Source organism: Eulemur rufifrons, chromosome 7, assembly GCF_041146395.1.
Source record: "Eulemur rufifrons isolate Redbay chromosome 7, OSU_ERuf_1, whole genome shotgun sequence".
NCBI classification, from domain to species: domain Eukaryota; kingdom Metazoa; phylum Chordata; class Mammalia; order Primates; family Lemuridae; genus Eulemur; species Eulemur rufifrons.
Window position 1 is genome coordinate 268514048 of NC_090989.1, and position 22578 is coordinate 268536625.

At 45.5% G+C, this 22578-nt stretch overlaps 1 protein-coding gene across 3 annotated transcripts in view; it reads right to left on the reverse strand.

The window, feature by feature from the left end:
- Window positions 1–22578, reverse strand: part of TNC (tenascin C) — an 89722-nt gene that overhangs the window by 4033 nt on the left and 63111 nt on the right. For all 3 annotated transcript variants that reach the window (XM_069476721.1, XM_069476720.1, XM_069476719.1), the window contains 10 exons: window positions 21061–21333; window positions 15581–15703; window positions 14106–14249; window positions 11838–11957; window positions 10001–10144; window positions 9106–9236; window positions 5780–5912; window positions 3922–4073; window positions 2984–3080; window positions 1923–2084 (listed from right to left, as the gene is read on the reverse strand). In XM_069476721.1, the coding sequence (XP_069332822.1) occupies window positions 1923–2084; window positions 2984–3080; window positions 3922–4073; window positions 5780–5912; window positions 9106–9236; window positions 10001–10144; window positions 11838–11957; window positions 14106–14249; window positions 15581–15703; window positions 21061–21333 (1479 nt within the window). The remainder of the gene's footprint in view (window positions 1–1922; window positions 2085–2983; window positions 3081–3921; window positions 4074–5779; window positions 5913–9105; window positions 9237–10000; window positions 10145–11837; window positions 11958–14105; window positions 14250–15580; window positions 15704–21060; window positions 21334–22578) is intronic.

The window sequence follows — 22578 nt, forward strand, 5'->3', positions numbered from 1 at the left end:
CCCTCCCTACAAGTATTTATTAGCCATACTTATAAGTAAACCCTTCAAATATTAGATGTCCCTAAGGAATCTGTATATTATATAGTGATTTTTTAAAGTGTCTATCAGACCAGTGTTCCCTGATTCTTAGACAATAGGCTCATTTATATATAATACTATTTGGGACTCTAGTTTGTAATATTTAATATATTGAATTTTAGAAGCATTTCAGTGCCATTTCTTTTTGTGTCTCCTCACTTTCAACCCTGGCCACGCACCATGCACAAAAATTTCAAGACTCTGAGGCATTCTACCCTGATATTTTGGAGCAAGCTGTCAAAGGGACTCAGTGCCTTTTTAACGGATAATGCTACCCAGAACACGAGGGGTCGGGCAGGTATCGGCTCTTCTGTGGAGTTCCTGGCTGCAACCAAAGCACACAGAAAAATGCAACCTTACAGAGGTTATCTCAGTATAGGGAAATATTGCAGCTCATTCTCTCATTGGAAATACAAAGAGAGGCGGATAAAGGCCACATTCCTGCTGCTGGGGGGATTTGCTTGCTGTGTAACAATATCCTTCTTGCCCGAAGCCATCTCAACCAAAGAGGTCTTTACTGCCAGGTAATAAAATGACAGAATTCTTTGAGGGATGCAAGAACTAAAACAATTTTCGCCCCTGGGTATCTCTCTTCATTACCACTAAATTGCCATCTTAAAAGAGCTTTGTGCATCCTGAGACTGAGCCTGGCTTTTGGCAACCTTTTATCTGGAGACTTTCCTCCTTATGAATGTTTTCTTTCAGGGCTCAGAGATGCCGGAAATACGCCATGGCATTCGACTCTTCTGTGTTCATCAACAGAAAGCCACCCAAAGTGAGCATGGCTTGCGTGGCGCGGTCCACACGCTCAGGCCTGATCCCCTTTTGTTACTGAGATCTCCACCGGCAACAGATCTCTGCGGCCAGACTTGCCTCCACCTTCTACAAGCTGTTTCTTTCCAAAGAAAGAAACAAATTTCTTTTCTGAGTTTGTTTCCTCATCTACATAATAACAACGTCTTCCTGCAATGGTTTTTATGAGGATTAAATGGGAATGATACAGGCGATATATTTACAAAGAAAAGATGGTACGTAGCAGACCTTAATCCATGTTGTTTCCTTACTTATTTCTCCTCTAATGTGGAGCCAGAAAACCATACAAAGGCCATTTCAAGTCAAAGAAATCTCCAAAACCCAAATTAGAGTTATGAACGAGCATGGAATGAAAGGGCCACTTGAGCGGTAGTGAGCTTCTGGTCATGGGGGTATGCAGGCCGAGGCTGGATGGCCACGTGGCAGGGACATCTTAGAAGAGATTCAAGCAGTTAGGTGATGGAGTGGATTATTTGCTACTCAAAGTGCAGTCCACAGACCAGCAACACCAAGCAACATCAGCATCACCAGGGAACTTACGAGAAATGCAGAATCTCAGCCCACCCCGGCTACCCTGTGTCAGCATCTGCATGTTCACAGCACCTCCAGTGGCTCATATGCCCATAATAAATTGCGTAGCACTTGGTTAGATACACGTTAAGGTTTTGGGGAGACTAGTTTTTTTTTAATCAGTCTATAACTGGTATCTAAAACTAGATAAGAAAGATATAGTTTTTGAACGAGAGTAGTTACAAATCAATGCCGGTTGCCCTGTTCCCAACCTACTCTGTGTTTTAGGGACCAAAATATCTACCCAGCCCTTTTCAACTGCAGTTCTTCTGGATTAGCACCTAGTAGGTATTCAAATATTTGTTGATCCAGTAAATAAATGGAGGAAGGAAGGAAGGAAGGGAGGGAGGGAGAGAGGGAGGGATGGATGGATAAGGAAGGAAGGCTAAACAGAAGAATCAATTAGCTGAAAACGCCAAGAAGTTCTGTGGTTTTTGGCTCTAAGCGCGGCGGCTCTGTACCTGCTGTCCCGCTGTACCCCTCCACCTTCAACTTGTAGCGAGTCTTGGCATCCCCCACGCTGAATCTGTCGTAGATGGCGAAGGCTGTCTCCCCGTGGTCCCGCAGGTCCACCCGGAGCTCGTACTGCCCTTGGGCTGTGATTTTGCTCAGGTTGTCCAGCCCTGCGGACGACAGGCAGGGGCTGCTAAGAAGCACAGGTGACTGAGGCCATCGTTTCTATTTCTAGAGCAGCAGCTGAGTGCACTCGAAAGAGGCGCATGTCGCACAGCCCTGGGCTCGAAGTTTGCTCTGCTCCTTGCTGTACTACACCAGGCCAAATGTGTGATGTTTCTGAGCCTCGGGTAAAATCGGGCTGACATCTTTGCCCTGCCAACCTCCCAGTGTATTGGGAAGACCAAAGGAGAGGAGGCGGTGAAAGTCCTTTTTAAACTCTAAAGCTCCTTACAGTTGAAGGGCAGTGCATGATAGTAGGATGGACATTCCCTGGCCTGGCCCAGGTGGTGTACAGAACCAAAGGTCTGTGCGGGTAGGGGTTGGGAAGTGTGAGTTGCGTGGATGAATGGATAGGTGATGGTGTGCTGCCTTGGGAGATTTCAAACTGCAGCTCAGCTGCTTATTGGCTAGATTCCTATGGGTGAGCCACTCAGTCTCCCTGAGGCTCTGTTTCCTCACGTGCAAGGTGGGGATTTAGCACTTTGCAGGGGTGCTATGAGGGTTAAAGGTCATGGCCATGGTGTACTTAGAGCACAACCTGGAGCACCAGAGGGAAGCAGTCAATGATACCAGTGAGGATAAGCATGTGAGTGGTTCAGCAAATGACTTAAGGCCAGATTAATTCTTAAGGCCTGACTGTTGGCTCTCCCTTGATTGGATTGTTATTTTTAATGATTCAGAACATCTACTTAGTCTTTTCCATTAAGAATTTGATATTCTGTGTCCACCACCAGAACTAGTGTTTCCTCCTAACCTATTTCTCTCCCATAGGTCACTGTGGGTTAGGAAAAATGACAAAAAGGGCAGAAATAAGCAGTCTCGACACAAACATGCAGGGCTGCATTACCAAGCCAGAATTCCTCTCTGCGGTCCCCAAATCCAGCAACATAGGCTTTCCAGTTCCGGTAGAAGTCCTCACGTCCGTTTTTGCGTCTCAGGAACACCTGTAAACGTATCGATGAATCGGTGCTATTGCAGGAAAGAGAGCGCATCTTTCCCAGAGGAAGGAACATCAGACTGTGGGAAGAGCACCAGTCCTCAGCTCTATCTGTCACTAATTTGCCATGTGACTTTGGGCAGGTCACCTCCGCTCCCTAAGCCTGGGTGTTGTCACCTGAAAAACAAGGATTAAAAATACTGCCCAGCTTTGGGTGGTAACGGTGTGTCCATGTAGGTATGTTGATTGTAGCAAATGCACCCTCTGGTGCAGGCAGTTGATAAGTGGGGTTGTGTGGGTGTGTAGGGGGCACACGTGAGAACTCTCTGTACTTTCCACTTCATTTTGTGGTGAACCTAAAACCGTTCTAAAAAAATAAAGTTTATTAGTTAAAAAATACTACCAGGTTATTATGGTAATGAAGTTGGAATAATTCATGTAAAACTCTTAGCACAGTGCCTAGTAGATAATAAATGCTTAGTGCTAATTTATATAAGTAATGGATTCAATGGTCACTGTCATTTACACATTACAGAGTTGTTAAATGAGGGTCAGATGAGATAAATTACAAGAAAATTCTTTCCCTCTGTGTTTTTTTTTTTTTTTTCTTTTTAACTCCCTGGCTTCTTTCCCATTCCTTTATTTAAGAAAGAATTCCTGAGTGCCTCCCCGTGACAGGCAGCTTCTTGCAAAGCCTCATGCACATTGGTGTCAGGTGTCAGAGTGCACTGATATAACCTTGCCCGTCCCCCCACCCCCCCCACCCCTGCTTCCCCCACTCCCCACCCCCAGGCCCTCTGCGCTCACTCCCCAGGCCTGAGAGCTCTGGACTCCCTGTGGATACTCACGATCCATCCACCCCCATCGGAGGTCATGTCACAGTAGACTTCTAGGGCCTGGGCCTTATCGCCATTCAGATAAATGGTGTAGAGGCCAGAGGTCGTGTCTCCATTCAGCATTGCTTGGGAGCAGTCTCTGGGGAATGGGTATAGGAGTCCAACTGTGGAATAAGGAGAAATAGTGACCTTTCAAAGCAGGAGGACTGGGGTAGGAGCTTTGGCACTGCAGCTTAACTGTTTACTGGCTGGAGTCCTGTGGGCGAGCAGCCTAACCTCTCTGAGTCTCTGCTCCCTCCTGTGAAAGACAAGGATAGACTGTTCCGTGGGGGGCTATGAGGCGCTATGAGGCTTGGAGGTTATGGATATAAGGGACACATCTCAACCCCTTATATTAATAGAGGCATCAATGATACCCATGGGAAGACAGCGGATCTGCTGTGTGGGGCACGTGTCAGGTTGACCTGGACCTACCTGGAGCAGCCAGGCACACCTGATGCACACCCAGGGACTGGCCATGTGGATGGCTGGGTTTCTAGCACCTGGTGGGTGGCTCACTGCGGGTCAGGGCACTCTATTAGAGTACAGGCTGCTTTGAGAGTCTGATAAAAGCCTTGGATATCTGAGATCCCCAGAGAAATACATTTCAATCCACAATCTGTATGCATCTTAGCCTCTGCAGAGGATTCTGAGGCAAGAGTTCTAGTCTTGAACATGCCACTTGCTTGCTAGGTGACACTGGAGATATTATCTCACTGCTCTGAGCCTGGGAATCTTAGAAAGATGAAACAAGAATTTCTGGAGAATTTCCAAGTACAGTAATGTGATGCAAAAAAATTAAAAAATCGATAGCAGTGGACAATCTCGGAACTGTGCTTAGTAGATGGGCCTGAGAACTGACGGTCATAGCAGTTCTCTTTTCTGATCTAACAATACCTCCGAATTCATCTGAGGTTGCATCATGTGCTGTTTTCTTGCTTATTTTACAGCCCTAGTACAAGAGCATCTTCAAGGCACACTCATAGTTTTGTGTTCTCGGCCTGGCATAAGATCTGGCAGAGAGGAAGCACCTTCCGTGGCAGGAGTGTGCAGAATGGCTGTCCTCAGTGAGTAGTGCAGGGTAGGGCTCTGCAGAGCCCGGCTCCTCCCATCCTCAGGAGTGGATGCTGCCTCTTATTCACCAACGGAACAACCTGCATGTTTGCCATCTGCAGAAGATGCCCATGGCGGGTGCAGAGGAGACTCCCTGGGTGGGAATACCTGAGCCTAACTCTGACTGTAACTCACAGGGTACCTTGAACAGGTCGTTTAGCCTCTGGGAGCCTCCATTTCCCCATCAGGAAACTGGGCATGATAATCCTCACCCACCATACCAGCTTGGTGGGAGGACCATTTGTGATTTTGAATGTGGGCAGGCTTTGTAAACACTGACATGAAAAAGGAGAAGGGAAGGGATATCGAGCTCATACTAAGCCCTGGCAATAAAAGGACCACACACTTATACACGTGGGCCACGTACGGGGCTAGGAGTTGAAATACAATACCTATTAGCCCTCATAAGGTCCTTGTGAGGAAGGGACGGTTATTAATCCCATTGTATAGATGAAGAAACTGAGGATTGTAGAATGAGAGTAATGTTCCTAAAGTGCCCGGATCAAGTGATGACAATGGGGACTGGATCTGGATGGGCTCACCACCGGGATGCTCGTACCCTCCTGCACTCACTTTCTTCAGGCTTCCAAGCAGTAGGGGAGAATTGATTCTTTCCATAAGTTTGTTTGAAACATTTAAAGTAGAAGTCAAAGGGGAAGTAGAGGGTTGACTCAGTCAACGTTAGATCTCAAGGCCGGATTGCACCCCACCCCCTTACTTGTGGTGAAGATGGTCTGGACTAGCTTGCTCCTCAGGGGCCCATTTAACGCCTGGATCTTGGCTGTGTAGTGTGTGGACGGGCTCAGGTCTGCCAGGCTGTAGGAGGTGGTGTCTGGACCCACAATGACTTCCTAAGGGCAGAAGAAAGAATATAATAGCTTTTGGTCACAAAAATTCTTAGAGTATAAATGGGAATTCATTCTATCCATTCATTAATTCCCTCATCCATTCATGTATTCATTCAACAAGAACCCAGTGAGTGCCCACTCTGTGCCAGGATCCACGTGCACTGTTGGGATATCAGAGATGGGGAGAGTGCAGCACAGACAAAGGTCCTGGGGCCAGAAGAGGTGGAGTAAGTCAAAATAATATGAGGAAGCAACAACCTACCCAACCTGTACTTAGTTTCAGGTGTTGGAGCAGTGGAAAATGTTACCAGATTATGAAGGACCTTAAATGATAAGCTTTGAAATCTGAAGTCTATCATTATAAGTGAGGAGTCCTGAAAGTTTTCAGTGCCGAGCTTTGGAACTAGAAGTTTATCCTTATAAGTAATGGTGGTTTCCGAACAAGTGAATGACATGAACCTAGCTGTACTTTAAGAAGATTGATCTGGTGTCAAGATGACTTACACAAGGGGACTTTGAGGCCAACGTAGGCCAGTGTTCCCCAGATATAACTTTTGGTCACAGCCCTCTGAGAAGCTTTAAAACAATACGATGCCTGGGCCTCATCCCAGACCAATCGAATCTTCCCAGCCAGAGTTTGGGCCTGGCTAGTTGTACATTTAAGAAACTCCCCAGATAATTCTGATGTGCAGTCAGTTTGACAATCTCTTGAGTCAGGAGAGGATGATTATAACAGCCCAGTAGGCATGGCATGATGAAGGCGCAGCTGACCTAGTTTGTTACTCTTCTAGAACAGAGGTATCTATAAGAGACAGTTGCTGGTCCACCCTAACTACAGTTACAGTTTGAGCCTGGTCTCTGTGCTGCTGTCCAGAGGAGGTGTTTGGTTTCAGTTTGCAGAAACCAATCTTTTCAAATTCTCTTACTAGCTTCTGATTCTTTTTAGTAGATGCCCTTGGTGTCTGGGATTGGAATTCAACCTATTCTCCTAGTAAACCAAATGCAACGCTGCTCCCTACAACCTGCAAACATGACTGCTTGGGTTTAGGCAGTAATGAGTCCATGTGGGGGCCCCTAGAAGGGTACCCCGTGTCCTGGGACTGGGGAGGTACCTCATCCCAATTTTCCCAATGGGGGAATTGAGTTTCAGAGCAGCTAAGAGGCTTGCTCTCACTCCATAATTGGTTGGTAGTAGAGGATAATCTTGCACCCTGTCCAGAGCTCTTTTCTCCTACACCAGGTTGCTTTTTTTTTTAATTTGTTTAAGAGACACATATAGAGCTGGGGATTGGACATGCAGGAAAGTAAACTGAGGTGAGTGCCCATTTAATACCCAGTGGCCTTTGTACAGCCCCCAGTTCTGGTCCCTGGGGAAAGGATCAACTGTCAGGTAGAAAGTTGGGCTCATTGAATTACTTGAGGATATAGTTACCTGTCAGCTCTCTGGGGTGCTGTGCAGTCATTTTCTAGACAACTAGGGGACCCTAGATCAAAATGAAACTCATGATTCAGGTAAACACAGAGTTCTAGAATGCCCGACCTGGAGGGGACCTCGAAGATGGGTGAGTCAAATGCACTCATTTTACAGATGGGAACACTGACACTCGGAGAAGACAAAGGACTGGCCTCCGTTCACACACTGAGTTAGTGCCTTGTTACACTCCTCCAGGAAGAGCCAGGACAGTACCTAGAAATATGCATCCACTCTGGCAAAACACGACAGATTAGACACGGCCACGTATCTCTACTTGCTTCTGATGCCCACGAAAATGAGACAAAGGAACATAAGGTATAAATCCACAAAGGTGACGGGTACGGGAGAGGAGACAGCAGCCGGCATGCTCAGTAACAGATCTCCGTAGGTGGAAAGTGGGTGGCAGAGAGACCGTGGAGGGGGCAGGAGGGAGGGAGCCGGGGGCTAACTAACAGCTGCAGGCAGAGCCAGGCAGGGCTGGCTGGTGCACACCAGAGTCCGGCAAGCTCAGCAACAGAATGTGCACAAAAGCAAGGATATCTTCGAAGGCCAGCGTGGGGTGTGACTGAACAAATGTTGGGTTTGTTTAAACCCTCAGATCTCCCCTTGCCCTCCAACAGTCTAGGTAACTGTTTTTCCCTATCTGGATGGCAGGGTGATGTTTTACTCTCTGCAGAGGAGGAGCCAGAGAGGAGGTTCTGGATTCAAATCCACCAGACTTAGCTGTTGGGGAGGCGGAGGTGCTACACTGGAAACATAAAATGAACTGGAGATTTGTACACAATGAGAGCCCAGGCTTTACGGTACTGATATTTGGGGGTCCCCCAACAAAATTGCTGGGTACTTGCCCAATCATTGTAGTGAGCCCCACAGTTGACAGGCACTGCCTGTGTGGTTGGAACTCCCAATCAGCTCTTTCATTCTTGGCTCAAGGACAAAAAGACAGACCAGGACCAATAGACACTGAGAAACCGAACCCAACAACAGCAGCAGAGCAAAGGCACTTGGAAGAAACACTATGCAGGGTATAGAAGAAAATACCAATACCAATACCAATATAATTCTTGGAGAGCAAGAGATGATACACAAAACACAAACAAGGTGCTAGGGAAAGATGAATGTGCAGAGAAGAAATAAAAGATCTTGGAAATATAAAGTAGGATAGCTGAAATAAAAAATTCAATAACAAGTTTAGAAGGTAAAGTTTAGAAAATCTCTTTCACTTGTCTGAAGGTCTAAAGTTATTTAAAATTGAGAAGTAAAAGAAAAAAATTCATGGATAGAGAATACAAATAGTGTTAACAATGGATATAAACATTATTAACAATTGATTTCACAAAGACATGGCAAAATGCATTGCAATATATAAGGTAATGACACCAATACCACCGGTGAGATAATATATAAGGCAAAGATACAGAAGCTGTTCTTGGACTTTGCTCACTAAAATATTAAAGGACCAAGAATCCAGCTCTGAAAATGTCTTTAAATCTTATAAGCAGTGGTTCTTGATCTTGGCTGGCTATCAGAAGTGAGGTCTGCTTAAAAGGGGCTGCAGAGTATGATTCAGAAGGTCTGGCATGGAATCCAGTCCCTGTTAACTTTTCTCAGCTCCCCAGTTGCCCTGGGGTAGAACAAACAGCATCGGGTAATTCTTCCCTACTTTGAAGATCATGCAATGTTTCAACCAGCAGTGGGGAGTTGTTATGTATTTCAAGATACCTTGACTGTACCATCCACGGATTCATAGACCAGGAGGTAACCAGTGACCGATGCCCGGGGGGGTCGCCAGGTGAGCAGGGCGGTTTCCGACTGAACCTCAGTAGCGGCCAAGTCTCGTGGAGAATCCAGGTCTGGAGAAGGCAAGACAATCGGTATCAAATGAGTCAGCAGGCAGGGGACAGAAATCATGGCTGGGTACCCACAGGACTGGGTTCAGGTTTCCCCACACCTGACCTACATGACTTTGGGCAAGAACCTTCACTGTCTGTAAACGAGGAAGTTGAGGCACGTGATCTCCAAGGACAAATCTTCTGTGGTTTATCTCATCCTAAGGGCTGAGTTGTCATGAGCCCAACACGGCCCTGCTTGGCCTGGGTTGGATTTTGGCAGAAAGATACAGCTGTGGACACCATGACCACCCCCGCCATGTTTCTAAATAAGAGGACAGATGGATGCTACTATCAGCACTCACCCCGGCTGAGAGGCCCGTTCCTCTGTTTCCCTGCTTGCTAAAGTTTGTAAAAAGGTCTCAATGTATAAAAACCCAACAAACATCTAGGAAAACCTGACCGAAAAATTTTTCTCTTCAAAACTATTTCCCTGCCTGGAGCATGGATCATTAAATGCTGAGTTTAGGGCCAGTGGGGACTGTTTTTCCTCTTAAAATCTTTTCCTCGTCTATGGGGAGAACAAGGTCATTTCAGTCCAAGAGGAAATGGTGTGTTTCTCCAGGTCCTGACTGAGTGGGCACGGATGGATTTAAGTGATGCTGATGTCATCACATTGCAAGGGCCTGACTTAAGACGGAGCAGTTGGCGAGGGGTTGCCGTTTAAGACACAGGCTGTGGGTGGGCGTCTCCGAAAGGCCAGCGTCCAGCTCTCCGTGTCTTTGTACCTGTGGTGAACTTGGTCGTGATGGCTGCGCTCTTCTGAGGCCCTTTCTCCGCGAGGATTCTCAGCGTGTATTCCGTGGCAGGCTCGAGGTCAGTCAGAGCATACTCCACCGTGTTCCCGGACACTGTGCGTGTAATTTCTGGCACTGAACATGAAACACACATACCGAGGCAGTTACCTCTCGCTGTCTGAGCCGTGAGAGGACTTGGCAAACAGCACGCACACCTCCTGCTAACACAGAAACTTTCAGTGACCCTGCGGAAAAGCGGGTTTGATTTCTGAAATGACTCATGCCTCTTTCTCTCTCTCTCTCTCTCTCCTCATATGTAAAGGATTTATCACACAGAGATTGGATTTTTCCAGGCACCAACTCAGAAGGAAGGGGAGTGGGGGGTCAGGAGATTTTTTTCCACCTGGCACTGGCTGGGAGAGCTTTGCAGCCGAGGTACAGGACCCAGCCGGATGAGAGCTGTGGGTGACATCCCCAGGCCTCGCGCAGCCCAAATTTAATTTGTCCCTTTGCCTGCTCTCCTCCTTTGTCACTTACTCACATTTCCTTTTATAAGTTAGCAAATGTTTCAAATCATTAGGCTGAGGGGGTGACAAAGATGGGGCAGCTGTGCACACATAGGAGCCCGGTCACTCAGCCCACTGGGTCACGTTCAATGGTGGAAACTAAACCACGGTGCCCAGGTGCATGTAGGTATTAATATCTCCTAATCACAGGTGACCAACCATCCTGGCTTGCCTTTACCTGGCCTTTACCTTTCCCTAGGTGTGGAACTTCTAGTGTTCAGACTGAGAAAGTCCCGGGCAAACTGGGACCAGTTGGGCAGCTTTCCTCATCATCTGTGCGCCTCCCCCACCCCCCTTCTGGACTAGCCCTTGGTTAGCCCTGAATCCACAGTTTCCACGATTCCCATGAACTATATTCCGATTTATTTCAGACGAGGCAATACGATATTCCCTGATTCAGACGAGTTTGCTCACCAGGAATATTTAACAACTGAAGAGTAAAAAGAACAATTTCAAACATTCCTCCTCCCCTCACCCCACCTTTGCTCTGCCCTCACAAATAACTCTCTCAGGAGGTTGCCAGGGCTGAGTTAAAATTCTCAGAGGCCCCAGGCACGGATTACGGTGCCCTCTCATATTGTACCTTGAAAGCAAAACAATACTGACCCATAAAATATGAAACTTTCCTATACTTGGAAAAGAAATAGCAACATTCTTTCTCGAGTAGCTCATTATAAAATTATGGATGAGTTCATTGAAAAGGACTATCTCTTTCTCCTCTCTCTTATTTGTATTTGGTGTTCCTTTCTGGTGGCTGTGGATTGCTGATGCCCTGAGCAAGTGTTTAATCTGCCAACTGGGTAAATTAGCACAGGTGGCTGCAAAAACAAGATTGAATACTTTCTTAGTTTTTAGTCAAATTTTCTACCACTGGCCTCTCCCATGGCCTCTGAGATGACCAGGCTCCCCAGTGTTGCCTGAAACAGTCTGTTTGAGCTTTAGATTCCAGAGTTCTTTGTAAAGGAGGAGAGCAGCTTCCTAGAGAGGGTGTCCCACACTGATAGGTAGAAGGACCAGCAGGAGAGGAGGAATGGGCCAGGAAAACACGTGGAGGCTGGAGATACACTTTTTCCCCTTTAAATGGCCTACTAAACTCCCTGGAGGTTGTAACTGGGAGCCACAAGGACATTACTGGGCTTTCCAAACTACTCATGCATTTTTGTCATCCTGTACCAAAAGTGGCACAGAGAAGGGGGAATGGCAAGAGTTTACAGAAGCACAGACATTGCTCAGTGTGGGGAGAGTCTTGGACAGGGCCTTACCTCTCTCTCCTGTGTAGGAGATTACATAACTGTCCACGGTGGCAATGGCCGGCTGCCACATGGCCAAGGCTGTCGAGTCGGTGATGTTGGCTGTCACCAGGCCAGATGGGCCATCCAGAGCTGCAGAGAAAGATGGTGGGAGAGGGGGCGCTTATGGGGCAGGACATCAGACCCCAGCTGGTCCGCTGTCCACACGGCTTATGGACGCAGAGTCAGCTGCCTGGGTCAGATCAGAGTCCTGCGCCGGAGCCAGGCTGACCTGGCTTTGAGTCACGACTCCTTGCCTTGCCGGCTGGGTCACTTTGGGTCTCTCTTTCCTTACTCATAAAATGGGGACAATAATTCTGGCTAGTTTTACCCTCAGTGTTATTTTGATTTTCACATAATCTTATGGGTGGAAAGAGCTGTACAAATTGAAAAAGGTGGACCACATGATAAGGATTATCATTATAGTTCATATTACTTTTGCCAGGGAAAGAACCTACACAAACAGAGGAGATATACATAGTTAAGACTGCCTGAGGCTTTTCTGGGCTTTGAGTGAATAGCTTTGCTTAGGTGCCTTCTAGATAACATGGAGCCGGACTCTTAGAGGCCAGTGGTCCCAGGTTCTACCGCGGCTTCTCTGCCTGGTGCCCCTGTGCCCTGGGGGAAGTCATTTCCCTTCTCCAAACCTCATTTTCTTCAGTGGTCAAAGGGTGGCTGCTATAAAGATTAACTGAACGATGTATGTACAATCTGCTAGAGGAAGCTCTCAATAATTGTAGTTGTTATTAAGATGTCTATTAAAGTTATTTGGAGTCTTAGGTATGATTTTCAAATGCCCTGCAAAAGGATGGGTATTAAAGGGTATTTCTCTCTGGCCTCTTTAATCTGACTGCCTCACTACCCAACATCCCTTTCTTAGAAGCTAGTCTGAACGTGACTAGTTTTCCCCTGCTCTTGCACTTACTGCTCCATCAATCCCAGGCCAGCCCTGGGAAGATAGAAGGCAGCTGTCCTCAGCTCATTTCTCGGATGGGACATCTGAGCCTTGAGACGAGATAGCCAGCCTGAGAGACAAGGTGTGGCACAGTAATTCTGGGAGCCCACATCATCTGCTCTGAGCTCCTTCCTGTTCATTGTGCATGTACAAAATCTCCTTTAACTGGTAAAAACAACGGGCCCTGGGAGGAACCGCATCCAGCTTTTGCGGTCTGTTGCCATGGAGAATCCATCAATGAAAGATTTCTTTGGGGAAATAGGGCCTGTGAGGCAGGGTGGACAGGACTCTGGGATCGGATGGGATGTTTTAATTGCATATTGTCAACGCTTTCAGGCTACAGGGATATTTTAAAAATGTCCTATGAGGCCCATTCTTTGTATCCCTTAATGAATTGGTCTGGATGATTGCTCATGTATCAAAGGATAAATTGTTTAGAGACATGGCTGTCTGAAGAGGAATTTTCCACTTCATTCTCCTTCAATGCGATTCATTATTCCTTCCTCTTTACAGTGTACTGTACAAATCAGGTTAGAGCAGGAAAATAGCCCTTTATTTTAGAAGAATACAGGGTTTGGAGTCAGAGTGACCTATGTTCAAATTTGGTTCCAGCATTTACTAATTATGTGGGTATTTCATTTCCCTGGGCCTCAGTCGTCTCCTCTGTAAAATGGGGATGACAATAGCTGTGGGGATTAAATATGAAGGGTTTAGTAGCCACCAAATAGGGACTAGCTACTTTGTAGCCATCACCACTACATGTCCACGTGAAGCACCTGCTCTGGGGCCCCTCCCAGCGGTTCCGGACAGAGGAGCTGGTGGACCACGGTGTACAGCCATTTACGTTTGCAGATGTTTTGCAGATACAGTTTCATGTGGCCCTTGCTTCGCCCTTCCAGGGGAGCAGCACTGTACCCGCTGTGCTCTATAAAATGACAGGGAAGGAAACTGGACCCCAGAGAAACGAACTGACAGCTCATGCAGCTGGGTTTTGATCCAGGTCAGTGTGACTCTAAAACTCGGACTCTGTCTTCCACAGTAGTCCAAGAAATGGACACCCAAAGAGGTTAAAGGATGCACCTGAGGTTCCCCAGCTCACGAGGCTGGGGATGAGCCAGAAATGAGGCCTTTGGTGCTCTAAATCCAGGCCACTTTCCACGAGGATTTCATAAATAAAACCTTCTTATTTACCCAGCTGCTGAGTCATGGGCCATAAAGCTGAAGGTGAGAAATACCGCAGCACGCACAGGTGACCTCTGAAAAACAGACCCCGAGAGCTAACACACCTGTGGTGAGCAACCCTGAGACAGGCTCGCTTTCCTCGAAGCCCTTCATGGCAATGACGTTGACGAAGTATTCCACCCCAGGTACGAGCTTCACCAGCCTGGTCTGGGTCTTGCTTCCATCCACAGTTACCGCTGAGGGTGTACCTGGAACAGAGTACAAGCAAGATCGGGAACGGTGACCCTCCCTGAAGCTTACTCACCACTCTCCAAGATCCAGTGTATCTGATTTGGAAAGGAAACCGTATCTTTATCCAATGCCATTTTCTTGCCTTCTCATTTGCTCCTACCCTCTGGCATAAGGCAAGAGGCCTTCCTTTTTATATAATGCTTTTTCCATTGGTGCAGATGCCAAAAGCAAAGCCAGGAGAGGAAAAAACATGAAGTCACAACATACTAAAAATGGCAAGTTTCCGCTCAGTAGAGAGCTGGCATGTGGTGCAAATTTTATTTCCTTTTTTCCCCCCACAAACAATATGGGAAGTTCACTATGTCATATATATCTGATCTATGTAACCTATTGTCTTGGCAGCTATATAGACTCCCTTACTAGCATAAATTCTACTTAAGAAAAAAAATGATCATAGTCAAGTATGTGCAGGTCTATTTATTTAAAAAGTCTACTGTCTGGGGAATAGACACGCTTGAAGCTCTGACTCGGGGGGATGGGCAGGACATGGGCAATATATATAACTTGAACTTTTGTACCCCCATAATAAGCTGAAATAAAAAAAAAAAGAAACAGCAACTTAGCTTTTCTCTCTTTATCATTACTCTCTTTAATATTGCTTAATGTTATAATCACAATAAAAGTGAAAGAGGCTAAAAATATAAAAAAAATAGTCTAGAATTTATATTTCTTAGAATTTGGGGGCTGGTGAAGAGCTTGCATATGAGCTGATCAAATGCCCACAGAGATGCTACAGCATTCCTGTGAAGAGGGCAGCAACCATCCTCTCTTCACACACTTGCAGTGACAGGTGGCATAGTACCTGCCAGACTGTCTTCACCATTTCCTCCCCATGGTCTCTGTTACAACCCACGTGCTTTGAACTAGAACTCACAAATCTTCTAAGTCACAGCTCCCCATTCCGTCCTGAGACAGACAGATTTGGGCACCCAAAGGTAAAACCTCACATCTATCCAAGACTGGCTTTTCATATGAGTGTGCTTAGAGGAAAAAAAGGTCAATGTATTTAGGGTCTTTTGTCATCATGAGCAAACAATATTGGAGATTTATTTCTCATAGAAGTTTAGAATTTCAAGGCTGAAAAGGGTCTTCTTCAAGTGACCCTTCATAAGATAGGTTCTTCTGAGGCTCTCAGAGTGCTTTACAAACGGGGTCACATCCAATGGTCTTAAAAATAAGGAGGCGGTTTTCTTTGGCCATGATGTTTGGGGGGCTGGGAATTGTCAGGGTGTCTTTCATGATTCCATCCAAGCCTTCCACACTCCTCCCCTCCCCCCGAGTCTCCTACCTCCTGTGATGGGCACATAGGTAACCCGGAAGCTCTCCACCTGGGCAGTGGGTGCCATCCAGCTGACAGTAGCTGCGTTTTCAGTGATGTCCGAGAACATGATTTCCTTTGGGGAGCCCATTGCTGTCAAGGATAAAACACAAGAGAAGCCCAGAAACAGTTAACTGTCTTGTTCTGGTTCTTTCTGAATGCCTGACCTAGGAAAACTCAGTGCCCTGGGTTTGTGTCTGAGCCAAGTCTCCAGCACGGAGAATGTGGTGAACTGTAGTCAAGTTGTGACTCGACAGAAACAATTGTTCTTTCCTTTCAGGTACAGAGCCCTGTCATTTGGTTTCATTTAAGGAGAATGTCAGCACAGCTGACTTTAAGGAATTGAAGGAGAGTGATTTCACAGATTCGAATACACCCCCCTTTCATTTTGATTTTTAGCATTTTTTCCAAATCTTTGTTTTCTAGTTCCTTTTGTTAAATAACACCAAGACTTGACAACTGTATAGTGCTTTGCAATTTATGAGGTTTAATTTATGTAGAATTAAGAAACCCCCAAGAAGAAGATGTGGTTGCAGCCATTTTACAGAGGATCAGACTGAGGCTGATTCTCCAAGGGACGTTCTTGGAATGTTTCCTTTCTGGGCCCCAGGACTAGGCAGCAGAGCTAAGCACAGCCTGGGATCCTGGAAATAGTGTTCACATGAAAACTGACCTGGACAAACGCACTCTTAGAACTGGAAGGAGGGCCAAAGTCAGGGCAGCAACCGCAGCCATCACCAAAGCAAACACCGCTGGACCCTGGGGCTACCTACGGGAAGCCGTGCCTAGGGGACATTTCTGCTTCCTAAATACCTCCCCCTCCCCCACCTCCGCAGAACCCAGTTGCCTTTGGCTTTTCGCTGTGTATTTTTTGGCTTATATTTTTGCCCTCTTCAGTTGACCATTCTTAACCAGGAAATTCAGGAAACAATTTTCAGGCTCTAGGGAGTTCAATTCCTCATCTTTTCCCCTCTCCAACCCACATTGATCATTAAGTTTTGAAAACCACAGAGCTCTGGTGATCTTTTTTTTTTCTTCTTCCTATTTCTGTTTTTTCATCTCTTCCAAGTTGTATCCTCCTACAGCATTCCTCAGTGACCTGGTAGCCACCCCCAGACTCTGTGGCTGCCTGAGTTTTTGCCCTGTCCATGGAAAGTTTGGGAAACCACAGGGTCTCTGGAGCCTGGATGATCTTAATTGTCCAAATACCATTGAGAGGCTGGGTGACCTGGGGCAGGTCCCTTCACTTCTTGTGAGCCTCAGTTGTCCCATCTGTCGGGTGAAAAAGTGGTACCCACCCACAGGAATGTTTTGAGGATTAGCAGAGATAACAAATGTAAAATCCCTAGTACAGCATCTGGCATGCAGTAAGAATTCAGTAAATATGATTGCTCTTTCTTTATTTTCTTTCCCATGTGATTCTTTCCTCCATGGGCCCCCCTGGACTTTAAAGTATCCCCTAGGAAAGACCTAGGTGAAGCCAGCTGAGGAAAAACCCCAGCGGAGGGTATAAACTCAGGCACTGAGCATGTCCCTTTGCCAGCCTGGTCTACTCTGGCTTTTGCTCTGATGGAGAATCTCATTGGTGCATGTCTGGTGCACTTTAGAAAGTGTACCTTATGGCCAGTCTTCCTCTCTAGATCCCTGTTTTCTCATCTGCAAAATGGCAATAATATCGGCCCTGTCTTGCACACCGTAAGAATTAGGAGTCTCCTCCATCATGCGCTCCTGGGGGATGTGCTTGGAAAGTGTCAGCAGGAAGACAGCCATGCATCACCCAAAGGAGTGGCACATTGGCGGTGCCATTTCAGGGTCAATGGATGTGATATTTTTGGACGACAGACCTTCCTAGGTGTGGAAACCTATTTGTTATTCTATAATAGCCTGTCTCCTTATGCCATGAATAAGGCTTCTAAGTCTCCAGCCCTACAGCACACAGTTATACACAGAACAACTGAATCACACCTACTGAAAAGTTGGGGAAACCCATGCAAGGCAATGCCTCTTGTCGCTCTTTCCAAAAGCACTCTGTTGGTTTTCAAAAACAAAAACAGCAACTCCATTAGAGAAATATCTGGAATTGCTAAAAAACTCTCAAGGAGTTTGAAGGGGCTTCTACCTGTTTTCTGCGTAAAACGTTGCCTCCCAAAATCTGGAGCAAATGCCTTTCATTATGTGTCCATTGACAATGGTTTTAAAAAATTGAGTTCTCCTTAAACATATTTTTATCGAACACTTAATATGTGTCAGGTCGTATGCTAAGTTAAGGGGGCAGCTGCTGTGGGCAGCATGGTAGAAGAGCAAGGATTTTGGAGTTCGGTTAACCTGGGATTGAATTCTACACTGGCTTTACTAGCTACAAACACCTTCGCCCCTTGGGTCTCAGTTTCCACATCTGTGAAATGGGGCTGAATGTAGCACTCACTTGGTGTGCTAAGTCATCGGGATTCAGTGAGGTAGAGTGTGTCGGTTGTCCTGCCACATGTGGCACGAAGTACATACTCTATTCTTGGGGGAAGTGTGTGAGTCAGAGTCAGAGGGGCCCAGTACAAAAGCTTGCATCAAATGGAAGGGAGAATTGCCAAGCAGGTGTTTCTACAGACCCTCTGACCCAGGCCTCCAGGTACAAGGTCATTGCAACTCTGTGGTGTGTGACTTCAAGTTCATCTGAATTGGAACTGAGTTGAAAAGTTCAGTGTGTGAATTCAAGTTCATCTGAATTTGAACTGTCTGGGAAATGTGGGGCAGGGTGGGAGTGGGGGCACATTCTGGGAGTCAGGAGAAGGGGCACTGACTACCCTGTTGGTGTTGGGGGTGGAAGGGAGTACCACGAGTGCATGTATGGGGGTGAGGATGGGGACAGGTTAAAGAAACATTTCTGGGTCCTCACTTTGAGATCCCAAGGTGGGCTATAGGATCTTTCAGAAGAAAATGACAAAGTCATCTTAGTTGCTGGGATTTCTTCCCTTTTTTCTGCCCATTCTGGGGACCCTCAAGATGGTACACAGAGGCATGTTGGCATTTAACTTCCTGGAGGCAAAAGAAGCTCCTGCCAACTCCTGGCCTTTCTAAGGGGGACCAAGAGTATTGTAAGAAAGTAGCTCAAACTACAGAGGGGAGGAGAAGCCATTGCTAATGCAGGGATTAACAGATAGAAGGAACAATAGAAGTAATAACCTAAGTGTCCATCAGTAGGGAACTGGTTACCTAAATAATGTATATGGGATTATCTTCAAGATCTATTAACAAGTAAGAAAAACATACATACCTGCAAAACAAAGCATGGAAAAGTGGGTAATATATTAAAATTTGTGCTTCTCCCAAAAAGGGCAAAGAAGAATGTAAATTTATGTCTAACTTTTATCTATATGTGTATTTCTGAAAGGACATACAAGAAAGTGGTAACATTGGTCGCCTCCAGATGGATCAGCTTGGTGGTGGGGATATAGTAGAATAGCGACTTCACTGTATATCTTTTTTAATTTTGAATTTTGAACCAAGTAGCTCATTAAAAATAAAATTTATATGAAATCATCAAGCACCATAATAGCCAATATTGTTACTATGGGGAAGGAAATTCTGCTAAATACTCTACATTCATTCATGATCTTATTTAAACCTCATGGCTGACCTTAGAGTTAAATTCTATTTTACACATGAGAGAGTTGAGACTTAGAGAGGACAGGAGACTTGCCCAGGTCACACAGCTTGTGAGAGGTAGAGCCATGATTAGACTCCAAGGATCAGTCTTAAGATCATTGTCTTAGCCACTAGGCTACACTGCCTCTCACCGCCTTCCTGTCTTCTCCTAGTCCCAGAGCACAGGCCTGCAGGCACACATGTGTTCTCTCTCTCTGCTCTTTGGCTGTGAAATAAAAGGCCCCAGAGAAAGAAATCAAAGAGGGGGCTTTCCAAAATAGCAGGGTCTGCCTTTTCTTTTCTTTTGTTCTTAAAAAAAAAAAAAAAATGCAGCTCATGATTATTCATTCCCTTTTTTTTTTTTTTTTTTGCTTTGGAACCACAGGGCTTCTTAAAAAAAATATCAGCAAAACAAAATCAATGATCAGAAGTAAACTTTGAAGAGCAGTGTTTATAAACCAAGGTCAAAATCGGGCCCTGCCTCTGATCTGGAGTCGTTTTATGGGCAGCCACAGGAAGGAGGAGGCTCAGACCTGCGTCCCAGGATAGGGTGTCCATGTTAATGAGGAACAGGGTTTTTCTTCTCCCTAACTTGCTGCCTGGATCCCAGTGTTTTCTCCACGTCTACAAATACTGATTACGTTTTCTGCCGGTGGTTTCTTGGAGCTTATTAAGTCCTGCAACTTGACATAATAAAATACCTGTCTTCAGACAAAGAGCAGAGGGTTTTGGCTGCTGTGATGCCCTATGCCCATCAGAGACAGCAAGTCTTATATCCGTTGGTTATCTGTCATCCGTCTGCTCACATTTAACTGTACTAAAATAAATCGGTCATGGGGGGTTTACTCCAAACCTATCTGTGTAACCTTAGGCTAATCACCTCACCTGTCTGGGCCTCGGATTCTTTATGCACAAAACAGAAGAGGCTGAGCTACATCATTTCTCAGGCCCCGTTTCTCTCTCCCTGTGATGTGATTCTTTCCTCGGGTTCCCCTTTGAAGCAGCTGTCTGCAGCTATGTTTCTGCCTGTCCCCCAGTTCCAAGAAGGAGCTCACTCGACTTCTAGGTCTTTCCTTTTTACTTTAAAGAGTCATGTTAGTCCTAGTAGTATTAAAAAAGAGTCATGGTATTAAACATTTTTTTTTTTTTCTCTTTGGAACAGCTCATATGGAAAAGTGTTTTCATTTCTCCTTCTAGGTGCCCTTCAGAGTTGCTGTGCACACGGGGTGAAGCGAGCGAGCTAGCTTCATGAAGAGTAGCTCGTTCACTCTGCCAGCTCCCTCCCTTTTCCTTGCTGGTCTCCGGACTGATTACTCACATGTAACATTTTACAAACATTACTCCTTATAGGTAGAAACGCCACTTCTCCATTAACCCCCTGTCTAGTATAACTCAAACGCTTGACCAAAGAACAAGGAAATGTACCTCTGCATAAAATATGATGAGATAACAGGAAGAAGGAAGAGTCTTTGGAATTAAAAATACTGCAGCAACTGTGATGATGATATAATGTGCAATGACAAAGTGAAGAGCTATCATTTGCCGAACCTTGCTATGGGCCAGACGCTCTGCTACGGGCTTTACACAAATTATCTTATTTAATCCTCATGATCCTATTAAGTAAATGGCATCATACTCTTTTTGCATAAGGACTTAACCAAATTGTCAAGGTAACACAGTCTATAATTGAAAGAGCTAGGATCTGAACACAAGCCTGCCTGAATCCAAAGCTCTTGTAATTACCCAGCCCTGTGAGCTGAGGACCCGTAAGTCATGACTTTTCTCTGTTCTCTCCTATTTATTTACGGTACCTGTTGTTGCTATAGCACTGACTGGCTGGGATCGTCTTCCATTGCTTATTCCATAGAGTTCAATTTCGTATTCGGTAGCCTCTCTGAGACCTGTTATGTCCCTGGTACGTTCGGGGGCAAGGAGGGTTATTTCCAGTGGCTCAGACTGCTTTTTGGTGTCTCTGATTTTGAGAACAAAACTGTCGAAGACTCCTTCATCAGCTGTCCAGGACAGACGGAAACCGTCTGGGGTGGCATCTGAAACCAGAAGGTTGTCAACTTCCGGTTCAGCTTCTAGAAAGGGAGAAAACGGTGGAAGAAGGGGGGAAGAGAATGTCATTTACCAGTCCGTGCCATCTTCTCTCCAGTGGGGGTATTAATATGCAGTGATGCCCCGGCTTTCAGAGATAGAAATGTCCTGAGATACCGAAAATGAAATCACTCAACATTAACAAGTCTAGCAGGGCTAGGAGAGGGGAAGGATGGAGCGGACACATTGACACAAGCCAAGCATATGCTTGCATATGTGAGTTTTGTCTAAAAGCAATTCTATAAATCCACATCTGGACTCAGCATTGGCCCCTCCCATGTATTATAAAATAAGTTCAAAGCCAGTAACTTGTTTACACTTGCTCTCTGTCTTCCAGTGGCTGAGCGCCCATCCTCTGTGCAACCATTTCCTTTTCTTTTTGAAAAGACAAATAAACCAGCATTAACGATCTGTAGTGCAACCATGATGATGCTGCTTATGTCTCCCTTGAGCCTGAGTAAAATGGCTTTTAAAATGTTATATAGTCTTTTTGCTTTGTTCTTAGAGCTGTTTTATTAAAGAAGGCTCCTAACCCTCAATTTCTTTCTTGCTTGATTTTCTTTTCTTGCTATTTTAACCATTAAATATGTTCAGACGGTAGGTAGAACTGAGGCTTAGAATTTCTTGTGCTACATACTTGGGACCTGGGGTGTCATCTTGGATTGGCTTCACTAGACAAAACTCAATGTTAAGGTAAATTTAGAGCTGAGTTTCCCAAAGTATGCTCAAAGCAAACTACTCCTGTTTACTCCTCTTCCTTAAAAGGTACCCATTGTCAAATAAGTTTGGGAAATACTGCCTGGATAAGTCCCACTTGGAGATACATAAAGCACAGTAGGATGTTCTGAAAAGCCTTGTGATTAAGGATCCTGTTTAACTTTGACTTGATGTTTCCAAACTTATTTGAACACGGAATTTCCTCACCAAGTAGGACCTTTGACTAATCTATGGAGCCAGTAATCTGTAAAAAGACTTTGGGAAACACAGATTTTTGACTGTTAAGGTTGTTAAGGTTATATTTCTTTAGGAATCATTAGTCTTGAGAAAATTATGGATTTAGTCTGTGTCAAAGAATATTTCTGATATTAGTGATTACCGAAGGAAGAAGTTCACATCTGGTTTTCCAATGACAAGTCCACTGGGTAAGTTTGTTAAGATCATGGTTGAGACTTTGAGACTGCAAAGATTTTAAATACATTTTCAAAATATACTCATTGGTATATTTCTTT